At 44.2% G+C, this 12008-nt stretch overlaps 1 protein-coding gene across 1 annotated transcript in view; it reads right to left on the reverse strand.

Annotated features, from left to right (window-relative positions):
* Ston2 (stonin 2) overlaps window positions 1-12008 on the reverse strand; it is a 148410-nt gene that overhangs the window by 81087 nt on the left and 55315 nt on the right. The window contains exon 4 of the mRNA XM_026780537.1: window positions 7073-7270. Within this exon, the coding sequence (XP_026636338.1) occupies window positions 7073-7270 (198 nt within the window). The remainder of the gene's footprint in view (window positions 1-7072; window positions 7271-12008) is intronic.

The raw sequence follows: 12008 nt of genomic DNA on the forward strand, positions 1-12008 counted from the left end.
TGCACATATAGCACCCTCAGTGCATATGTAGCATCCTTAGTGCACATGCAGCATCCTCAATGCACATATAGCACCCTCACTGTATGTGCAGCATCCTCAGTGTATGTGCAGCATCCTCAGTGCACATGCAGCATCCTCAGTGCACATGCAGCATCCTCAGTGCACATGAAGCATCCTCACTGTATGTGCAGCATCCTCAGTGCATGTGCAGCATCCTCACTGCATGTGCAGCACCCTCAGTGCACATGCAGCATCCTCACTGTATGCGCAGCATCCTCAGTGCACATATGACATCCTCACTGTATGTCCAGCATCCTCACTGCATCCTTTTAATTCTCCCTAGTCCTGTAATTGTGCTTCAGTGAACAGAGACACTTAAAACTACATAACTGAAAAAAAAAATACGCTTGCAAATGAAGGCCCTTCAGCTCTGTATTAAAATAATTACTTTATTCCATAAAATTCTGCTGTGGAATGTCAACGTGTCAGACATAGTGCTGGAGAAGTAAGCACAGTCCTTTCTTCCTAGATGGCCTCAGTCTGGCGGGGACTCCTAAGTCTCTCTCCTCCACTGAATTAGCTGCATGAGAGAGGTTTACACGAGGCTCCTGGGAGATGCAGAGAAAGCAATGTCAAGGCCTTGGAAGGCTCTGTCAGTGCTCCTTCCCACAGCTCACTGTATTTCCTAACACTGGCTTTAACAGCAGGCCAGGCACAGGGCCGGTGAGCAGCAGAGAGGGAGGGGTTGAATTGCAGTGTTTCCCTCTGTGAGACTACGTATGGGCAAACCCCTTTAGGGATTATGTCTGCATTTATAACATGGGATAGTACCGAGGACTTTTAAGAGTGTGAAGACTGGATAATGTGTGTATCAAGTGTGCCACACATTCCTGCCTGGGACATAACAGGTGTTCTATACAGAGAAATATTCTTAAATTATATGTAAAACTCTCCTTAACGACAAGAATAAAGATCTGTTTTCAGACCACCAGTTCTCTGTGGGAAAATATCACCTAATTCTCTCCTTTGTTCTCTATGACTGGTAAATGTAAAGACTGTATTAATATCTGTGCACTGGGGTGATGTGGGAGTGTCATATATCAATCTGTTGATTTCATTGGTTAAGCAATAAAGAAACTGCTTGGCCCTGATAGGTTAAAATATAGGTGGGAGGAGTAAACAGAACAGAACACTGGGAGGAAGAGGAAGTGAGCTCAGAGAGACGCCATGCTCCCCTCTTCCAGGCAGATGTGAGAGCTCTGCTCTCTGAGGCACACGTGATGAAGCTCTGACCCAGGATGGACGTAGGCTAGAATTTTTCCCGGTAAGACCGGTGCTACACAAGTTTATTAGAGATGGGTTGATCGGGATATCAGAATTAGCCAGTAAGGGCTAGAGCTAATGGGCCAAGCAGTGTTTAAATGAATACAATTTGTGTGTTGTTATTTCGGGGCATAAGCTAGACAGGCGGCCAGGGTGCTGGGGACGCAGCCCCGCTGCTCCTATTACTACACCGGGGAACTCTTGAGCTTCTCCAGAGAGACTTTCAGACAAAGCAGACATCGGAGCAGGAGCATTTTCTTAACATCCGTGAAAAATTAAAACACAAAATGTGTCGGGTAGTGGTAGCACACGCCTTTAATCCCAGCACCCAGGAGGCACAGGCATGTGGATCTCTGTGAGTAGGACCAGCCAGTCTGGTCTACAGACTGAGTTCCAGGACAGCCAAGGCTACGCACAGAGAAACCCTGTCTTGACAAACCAAAACAAAGACAGAAACAAACAAACAAAAAACACTACAAAATGTACAACTAATGAACACATAGAAACAAATGTCAGGATAAATTTGTGTTTTTTCATGAATGAGAAAACATATATAATTTTCTCAAAAAACTACTCTGCTACTCCCAAATTTGGAGGAAGGAAACTACCATCCACAAGATTATAATCATCAGGTAGGAACTGGCTCAGCAGGTAAAAGTGCTGGCTGCCAAACCTAATAGCCTGGATTGACCTGAGTTCAATCCTTACTGCTCATGCACACACACACAGACACACACAGACAGATACAATATAAATTAATTAATTAATGTCATTATAATTTTTAACAATTACAATTGTCTCTGAAATATAAAGGAAGAAGTTTTAAAAGAAAACAGTGAAGTTTTATTTTTCACACAAGTATAGTATATACTGCTATGTGTATTACATGAAAGAATTTAGAAGCTATATACTTGTGCCTTGTGAATAACAAAAATTGTTGTAGGCCACTCATGCACACGGCAATTATTGTTTATTTGGGACTCTGATCTTCGTTCTAATTTATGCTGTACTGACTGCAGTAGTTTTAGGACAAGACAGAAAAGCAAGTTCTACCATGTAAAGAGACCTGCACCTAAAGGTAGGTAAGACTCTCACACAAGAGAGTCTTCTGATACACTGAAACATTGTCACAAAATGTGGGGCCTCTGTGGGCTGGGGGGATGGTACAGTAGGAAAAAGCTCTTGCCAGGCGAGTATGAGGCAATTTGGGTGCCCAGCGCCATGGTATGTGTCAGGCGAGTGTGGTGGCTATGTGTAACGCCAGCCGAAGCAGAGGATCCCTGGGCACTGCTTAGCTAGACCAGCTGGGATTCGCAAGTTCCATATCCACCAAGACACTCTGCTTCCATAAATAGACAGCAACTGAGGAAGACACCTACATCAACTTCTCAGCCCTACACACCCATGTACAAGCATGTGCACACACCCATACACCTGCATATATAACACACATAAGCACGTGCCAAGAAGAAGAGGAGGAGGAAGAGGGGGAAGAGGAAGATGCAGCAAACAAACAAAAAACTTCAAAGACCTCGGTCCATAACTCTTTATATAACATAAACATTTGTTTCTGAGAAGGAAAGACAAAAGAATCCACGTCTGGAGATAGCCTCTGGCAAAACCCGACTGCAGTTAGATGCAAATGAACCACAATCATTTGGGCTACATCTGCTTTAAAGTCCGTGACTTTATGTACAAAAGTATGTATAGTTTACATAAAAAAAAGGTATGCATAGCTTACTACAAAGGAAGCATAGCAAAGTGTACTTTTGCAGGGGAGGTTTCAAGACAGGGTGTCTCTGAGTAGCCCAGGCTGTCCTGGAACTAGCTCTGTAGTCCAGACTGGCCTCGAACTCACAGAGATCCATCTGCCTCTGCCTCCCGAGTACTGGGATTAAAGGTGTGAGCCACCACCGCCTGGCAAAAAGTTCACTTTTACATCTACCGGGTCTAGAACTTAAAGCAGCAACAGCTCTTTTTAAAAAGGCCAAGAGGTTTAGCAGTGCACAGGACTAACTTCATAAAGTTAACTCATCTGGGAGTTTATTATATACATTTTTCCGAGTTCTGTTCTTTGCCAATATGTTATTCCAAAATAAAACTTGCTAACTGATGTGTTTTGGGTTTCCAAACATTGACGTCTGACCAGACAGGTAGGATAATTCAATGGAAAACTGAATATGTGTGTGTATAAGCACACGTATGCTCACATATGTATATACACAATTACATACATATGTTTCAGAACTTTGCACATCACAGATCTGCAACAGAGGTACCACAGTATGTCCTAACCCAAGGGCTCCCAGCATCCTGCTTTATGTTCCTGCTGCTGTATGGAATACAGGTTGGGAAATGCTGGATTCTTAAATATGAACGACACACGGGCATCTAGGATGATGATAACTCTTGCCTCCATTTGACAGACCTTCCAGTCTGACATTCTTAGTTTGTCTAGAGCTGTATGTTCTAATCTCACACTGAAATCTACACCTTTCCTGTGCACACGCAAGCACCAGAGCCTAGGCATACTACTTAAAGCAGCTTGTAACTACTGCAAACATAATTACATGCTTTTTCTCCGCTGCTTAGAATAGAGTTCAAAGGAAGAGGCTTGCTCCCATTCCCTTGATCCTCTGGCTCTTTAAGAACTTTGTGTAAACGTGGTGGCATTATCTGCCTGGTGGAGGTGATGGGTGTGCCTTTCTTGTCTAGGCAAAGGAGACCTTGGGGAGACAGGGGTGCCAGAGAAGGGAAAGATCTCGAGGTGGCGCTTCTTCCTAATTTTCTTGTCATTTGCCCCTGGAATGGGGTCTCTAGAGGATACACCATCTCTACTCCCCAGCACCCCATTCCTGTAATCTACCAACTCCAGGGCATTTGTTTGTTTTCCTCCTCTAATTATCCCCTTGGTGAGAAACTGAGAAGAAAGTGTGGGCTGGTGACAGAATCCTTTCCTCCACAATTACATGGCAAATCATGTTGTCCTGTGAGGCTGACAAATCCCCGCAGAACTCCTGAGCAGATGTCAGGGAGGAGACAGACTCAGGTCCCTGCAGTCTACAGTCCTGCAGGCTGACCTGAGTGCCACCATCCATCTTCACCCAAAGGTGACAACACACAGAGAGCCTGTCCTGGCTGCTGTCATCACACTTGCTCAGGGAGAACCGAATGAGCTCTCCTATGATTTCAGCTTTTGCCTCCTCAATGAATTCTCTCCAAATAAGCCAGCCCTTCCTCGTGTACCACCTGCTTCCTTCCAGGTCCCTGACCAACCAAGAAGGAAGTGTTTTTCCTTTCTTTTTTTCCTTCCTCCTTCTCCTCCTTCCCACCTCCTCCCCTCTTCTCTTTTTTGGTACTTTTTTGAGACAGGGTTTCTCTGTGTAACAGTCCTAGCTGTTCTGGCATCTCTCTGTAGACCAGACTGGCCTCAAACCCATAGAGATGCGCTTACTTCTGCCTTCCAAGTGCTGGGAGAAGTTGTTTTTCTTGATGATGAACTGTAACAATATCACTGAGAAAAGTAAGATGTTAAAAATTATAACTGCTGTACGTGGTGGTGCACACCTTTGATCCCAGCCACTCCAGAGGCAGAGGCAGGCAGATCTCTGTGAGTTCGAGGCCAGCCTGGTCCACAGAGTGAGTTCCAGGGCAGCCAAGGCTACACAGTGAAACATTCCCCCCAAAAGAAAAAAATTATATATATAATTATAAACTTGGGATCAGATGTGGCTCAGTGGTAGAGCATTTGCCTAGCATATAAAAGGCTCTGGGTTTGACCTTCACATATCTTTAGTAAAGGGCCGAATTTGCACCTCTGGAGAGTCATGAGAACTATTTGGCAGTTTATCCCTGGTATCAGTTCTTCCAAAGCAGGCTTTGTGTAGGTTATTCTATATAAACTGTCTCACCTGGTAAGGTACACACTATTATTTCTATTTGTCAGATGATGAAACTGAGTCATAAAGATAGCAAGGGTCTAGGGCTGGAGATGTGTCAGGTGAAGCTCAGGGCAGAACACTTGGCCTGTCATGCCTGTGACCCTCTGTCTGATCCTGAGAGTTGCAGACACACAGTCTCTCTTCTCCCCCACCCCCACCCCGCCCCCACTCAGGGCTATAGTGTTTTAATAAATGTTCCCCATAGTCCCATACGATTATCCCCTTGGTTCTCAGCAGGTGGTGGTGTTTGTTGCTGGAGGAATTAGGTCACTAGGGGCAGGTCTTGAAATTTACCAGACACTGCTTCCTGTTTGTCTGTTTCCTGTTCCACCAAGACATGATCAGGTGAGGTGTCCCTGCCTCATGCTCTGGACGCCATGAAGCCACCTGCTACTACTATGCCTGGCCTACTGGGATGGACTATGTCCTCTCAAACCACGAGCCCTAAAAACTTCTCCCCCTTAAGTTGTTTCTTGTCAGGTATTTGGTCAAAATGATGTGAAAATATAAGAACATACTTGTACATACATGTCAATATACATATATGCATGTAGACAGTGTAAGGATTGGTGAAGGTGTGTGGCTGGTATATGTCAGAACCAGGATTTGAACCAATGGCTGTTGAATCTGAGCATCCATAAACACTACAAAGAGTGTGTGCTTCCTCCCAGTGAAGGCTTGGGGAGGAAGTGGAAGGCAATCAGAGGTGAAGGGGACACTCAGCCTCTCTGCCCAATAGGCTCAGCCGCTGCAGGTACCTCCTACCGACGAGATTGTCCCATGGTAGAAACGGAATTGTGGGGCACATAACTGCCACATAAGCCACAGAGACTAATGCACGCTGAAGGAATGTTTATGAAAACAAAATGCCATAAGGAAGAATGGTTGGTAAAGATGAATTCTTTGGTTAACTATGCTGGTGGGCAATTTTATCAAATTCCAAAGCAAATCCTGCCTGAACCTTTGACTTTCTATGCTTGTAGAATCTACCAGCGTACTGCATGAGAAAAAAAAAATGTATCTAAACTTTAAAAATGACCTAGAGACAAATTTCACAATATTTTTGAGAAGGAAAACAAAAAACTATTGACACCGTGGGGTGTGTCTGAGAATAATTTCTCCCACAGACCAGCTAGCAGTGAACATCAAGAACATACATCTTTCCAGTACCATCCCAAAGAGCCCATGAGAGTGCTTGTTGGCAGACCCATCGTCTACCTGTGGTGAAGACCAGACTTCCACCCTATGCCTACTGCAAAGTTTGACAAATGAGACCATGAGACATTACAGGCTGTCACATAGCTCAATGAAGGCACAATGCTACAGGCATTTGGCTGCAAAAATCCTTAGCAGTCTGGATGCTACGGTTCAACCCAGATTCTCATTCTGTTTCACTTAACAATTAATTTCTCCCTGTTGAGATTCACCTTTCTCTTGCTGAGGAAGAGAGGTGTGTGGGCGGTAGGATGAGTGATTCAGCCTCGTGAATATTAGACACAGCTCAGCAGCAACTGGAAGAGGATGCATTGACAGGGAAACAGTACTTGTGCTAAACAAAGAGCAATGCTTTGATACACACCATCAAATGGTTTCCCAACATGAATCCTTGGCCAAGTAACCAGTCAGTCTGTTTACCCATTTTCCCGACGCCATTACAAACCACTGAGGATGCTAGCGTTCGAACCGGACAACCACATATGTATTTGTTTTGCAGACAAAGCTGGCTGTCGGGGAAAGAGGAGCTTAAGGAGGACCTGCGTACACCAAAAGTGATCTGCAGAGAGCTCTAGCTTGGAACTCTGACTTACCCGTGGAGTCGGTCCTGGAAGCCCGGCCACTTGCCTGCTCCTCAGCACTGAGGAGCTGCAGGTCCGTGTATGAAGGAGCAACACTAGGACTGCTGGTCTCCTCGGAATGGGTTGTCCAGCTGCTCTCGGAGGTCAGAGGGCACCTTCTTAAAGAGTCGAAGGAGGGGCAGGTCCAGCAAGGCATGGTCAATGTGAGGGCTGAGAAGAGATGGAAATCCAAGAGGATACGATGTAAATAGTTATCTTTTGCTTACGTCTATCACACTCGTCTTACGTTGATGTCACTCACATCCTATGCAACGGCAGCCATCATAGAAAGCAAGGGGACACTTGGGATGAGGAGAGAGAAAATAGATTGAATGAGGTTTCAGAGAGAGTCACTATCAGGCACCTTTACAAATGTTTTTTTGCATTTGATCCATTGATATTAGGAGGGCAAACCAGCACAGAGATTAAGAAACCTACAAGATCATATAGTCAGTTATCCCAGCTGAAGCACCGAAGCTATAGTTGGGGTAAGAGACAGAAAGGGAAAATCGAGATTTCAGAGGGAATACTTGTTGCAGTATAGAAATGAAAAAAAGAGAATCTGCATTCCTTATTTGCTTGGGCGTGTATGAAACTCCTGGATCTTTGCACTGAGGGCTCATGGCTTCTTTTCCTTGGAACTATTATCCCTTGGCAAATCACCTGTGAGCTATTCTCTCCACAAATGCAAGGCTGCCTTCTACTTATTTATTTAATTTATAGCATCATTGCTATGTGACCCACTATATCCCTGTCTTCAGCTGGAATTCAAGATCGCCAGGGAGGAAGACCTTTTGTCTGTTTTGCTCACTTTCTACAATGCTGCCTGACACAAGGCAGGCCCTCATCACTTGCTGATTATGTAAGATGAACTATGACAAACCATTCCCTAACAGTCTGTATTAAACAGACTGTCAAAACCAGACCATCACCTGTGAAGCCCCTAGACAAACAGAAAGCAAAAGGATACTCATACAAATAAGACAGCTAGAAAGTAAAGATGAGCTTGTAATAGGTTTGTTGTAGGACTGCCCTTCCCTGGTGGAGGATCAGGGACTTTGAACTACTACGGAAAAGAGCTCTTAGATAAAGTATATTAACATTAACATATATACACAACATGGCGCTATCAAGCGGCCAAGGGAAATCTCAAAACTAGAAATGTAAGCGAAGCTTAGCTGATTTCCATACTTTGAGGACGGCTAAACAAACCGGAGACCCCCTGCTGAGTCTGAGTACGTATGGCCCATGTGATGATAAAGGAGAATGAACCTTCAGTCAACCCAAGATAGACAAACTAACAAAAAAATCAGATGCCTAAATGAGAATTCCCAGAGGTTAAAAGGAGTACATCGGGAATACCTTTATCTTTAGTTAGAGATACAAAGAAAAATGTCTACCTTAGATTTGGGTCCAAGGGACAGAGAAAAAGAAAAATCTCCTGATGTAAGGTCCCACATAGGGATTTGTGTGTTGTGTGATATTTTGATTACATGGTAATAGTAAAGTTTGTTTTGAATCTGAGGGTAAAGCTAGACACTACCTGACCAAAATTAACCATAGAGATTTTGGAGGACTGAGGAAGTAGTAAGGCAGAGCTTAGAGAGGATCTCAGCCCTTTTTGGAGGAAGGAATGGAAGAGGTAGGAAGTCACTGGAGGCTAATCCGTTGTTTCTCTGATCTCTCAGGTTCTTACCCCAATATCTGACTCCTGATTTTTTATTGATAAAGAATAATTGGATAAATGCATCATTTGTGTGTATTGGAAAAACTTTCAGCCTAAATTTCAGTTGAAATATTTCCACATAGCTTCATACACCTGGGAGAGAAAAATACTAACCCTTTCTGGAAGAAAGTGCCCACAAGCTAGCCATCTCAGGCAGAATATCCCAAGAAGGTGGTAAAAACACAACAGTAGCAAACCACAAAGTACATAGAAAATCAAATTTCCATGAACAAGAACAAGGAAGATATTGGAAGGCTGAGCAAATAGAGTCAGCCTGGCAATGAATTCAGACAGTGGGTTTAGGAAGCAGGATGTGCAGCTAGGTATGGTATGTATAAGGAAATAAGAAGTTGGAAATATGAGAAAGGAACACGTAGTCATGAGAAACAGCTAAATGGATTTCTTAAGAAGAGAAAAATAAACTACCTCAAATACAACAGTGAGTGGACAGCGTGAAGGGCAAAGAAATAAGGTGAAAGACACTGAGAAGGAAAGTCCACGGTGGACAGGGAGACACTGAGGAGAAGGAATGCCCACAGTGGACAGGGAGACACTGAGGAGAGGGAAAGTCCACGGTGGACAGGGAGACACTGAGGAGAAGGAATGCCCACAGTGGACAGGGAGACACTGAGGAGAGGGAATGCCCACAGTGGACAGGGAGACGTTCTCATCCGTATATCAGGGTTCCTAAGGATGTGAGAATGGGAGGAAGGCAGTATCTGAAAAACCGCTGCTGGCTGAGAACTTCCCAGGACTTGTGAAAGAATTTCTTTTTCAGATTAGAAATCCCCAGGAATGTCAATCAGAGTAACTAAAAGTAGACCTCAGACTCGTGTAAGACTAAAGACAAAGGGAAACTCTTAACAGCTATTGGAAAAACTACACATTACTTTCAAAAGTGGTCGTTCCTTGTCCTCAGTGTCTCCCTGTCTACCATGGGTGTTCCTACCACCTTCTTAACAGGACGAGATGGACGCCAATGAACATGTCAACATGCTGATACAGGCTAAGATCAGGATAGGATCTTACCCAGGGTGCTCTGCTTTCCTTCCTATTGCTATAAAACCCAATAATCAAAAGCAAGTAGGGAAGAAAAGGGTTTATTTCAGCTTCCAATGTACCACTCAAGGGAGTCAGGAAGGGAACTAGAGCAAGAACTTGAAGCAGAAACTATAAAGAGATGCTGCTGGCTGCATGGCTCTCAGGTTCATGCTTAGCTAGCTTCCTTATACAGCCCAGGATCCCCTGCCCAGCAACAGTACTGCCCACAGTGGGTTCAACCCTCCTGCATCAATTAACAAATAAGAGAAACACCCACCCCCCGACATGCCCACAGGCTAATCTGATCTACGCATTCCTCAAATGAGACTCCCTTTTCAGGTGACTCTAGGCTGTGTCCAGTTGATGGTTGAAGCTAACTAGGTAGGACATGGAGAAATGCCTTCACACTGGAATCGGCCAACCTGTATAATATATAGGTGCACACATGCTATTAGCATTTGATGGCTGCTTGGGGGAGAGTTAGTTTTCTTTAATAGTGTGACCCCAGTTGTAGTTGGGGTGGCACAAACTGTATCACACTGGTTTTGTTTTCTTCTATAGAGAGAAGGAGAAAGAGAAAACTCAAAATTGGGTAGGGAGTTGAGGGTGGAAAAGCTGGGTCTGGGAAAGGGTGGAGGAAGGAGGATGAACATGACCAAAATTCATTGCATGAAATTCTCAAAGAACTCATAAAAATATTATTTTTTTTAAAAAAAGTCCAGTGACATCCTTGGTCATATAAGGAATCTGAGGCTCACCTTTACGAGAGCATGTCTCAGTGCAAAGAATAAAAACCAGAAAAAAAAGAAAGGAAGAAAAGGCATTAGAAGAATGTTCACAGAAGCATTTTGTTAACTGCCAAAGTAGAGAGGACCCAAGTAAGTGACCTTCTGCATAATGCTATAATCATGATGGAAAGCACAGCATAGAAACAACAGGGACTGCAGCCACAGGGAAGAAGATGGGCAAGTCTCACAAACCACAAAGTCACAAAATACTAGCTAGAACATTGTTCCATTTTTGCAAAGTTCAGAACCAGACTAATTTAAATCACAGCTTCCTCGACAAATGTGTAGGCTGTAAAGCTGTCAAAAAAAAAAAAAGGTACAAAGACAAGTTATTGCCATGAGCCTGGGGGGTGGGGGTGGGAAGCAGCTGAGGGAGGGGCCGTGATGGAGGAGGTTGTGGTTAGTAGGAAATCAAAGCCCTTCCGGATGGATGATGGCAATACTCCATTTATTAACGGGGCAATGGCTTGTATGTTGTTCTTCAGACTTTAATATATTTTTAAGAACAATCCGTTTGTGTTTACCCAGTTATAAATAAAATTTATTTAACCCACATATCAAAAATGCTGATTTCAATACCGATCTTTACCTTTATGGGTGAAAACATCCATATTTCCTTTGAGAGATAAATTAAGGCTAGCCAAAGGAGGGTGGAGAGGTTAATAAGGCCTTGTAGCGAACACGCTGTTCTCATTTGGTCCATAGCCACTATTCATTTACCAGCTTCAGATTCTGGAATGAGCTATTTTACGCAGGCTTGACTGAATGAATGTCCTGAGGCCACAGGCTTCTCTGAAATGAGAGAAGGCCCCGTGCTGGGCTAGATGGCTCTTCTCCCAGGGCTGGACCTTTGATGCCTGAGCCAGTCCAAAGTGGGCTGCCATGATGATGTTTCTCAGACACATCCATCCAGTGAAGAATAAAAAGAAGGACCAAACTCTGCCCCTGCTGTACCCCAAGTTCTAGAATGAGGGCTCTGAACCCAGATGCCTCATTCCCAGGCTGAGGGAAATGGATTAATGCATCCATGACTCCACTTTTTCACCTGGAGCATGGAGCCAAAGAGAGTAAAACCCGCGCTAGGGTATGGGGTCGATGGCAAACCACTGTGTACAAAGAAGTACCTGAAACAGATCACACAGTGGCAGCTGACATACGAATGTGGCAGCATATCCTTAGGCTCCAACCGACTTGACGTTGCCATCAGATCTCTCACTCTACATATCCTATACTAGGTTACTGCCATCCCTTTCAAACAGCCCCTCCATCCTTTCGGCTACCCAGGATAAAATTCATGTCGCCCTAAAGTCTTTTCCTATTTGGTCCATCATGAGTTCTGTTCAAGACCTACTTT

The sequence above is a fragment of the Microtus ochrogaster genome, chromosome 1 (assembly GCF_000317375.1).
Source record: "Microtus ochrogaster isolate Prairie Vole_2 chromosome 1, MicOch1.0, whole genome shotgun sequence".
Classification (NCBI taxonomy): domain Eukaryota; kingdom Metazoa; phylum Chordata; class Mammalia; order Rodentia; family Cricetidae; genus Microtus; species Microtus ochrogaster.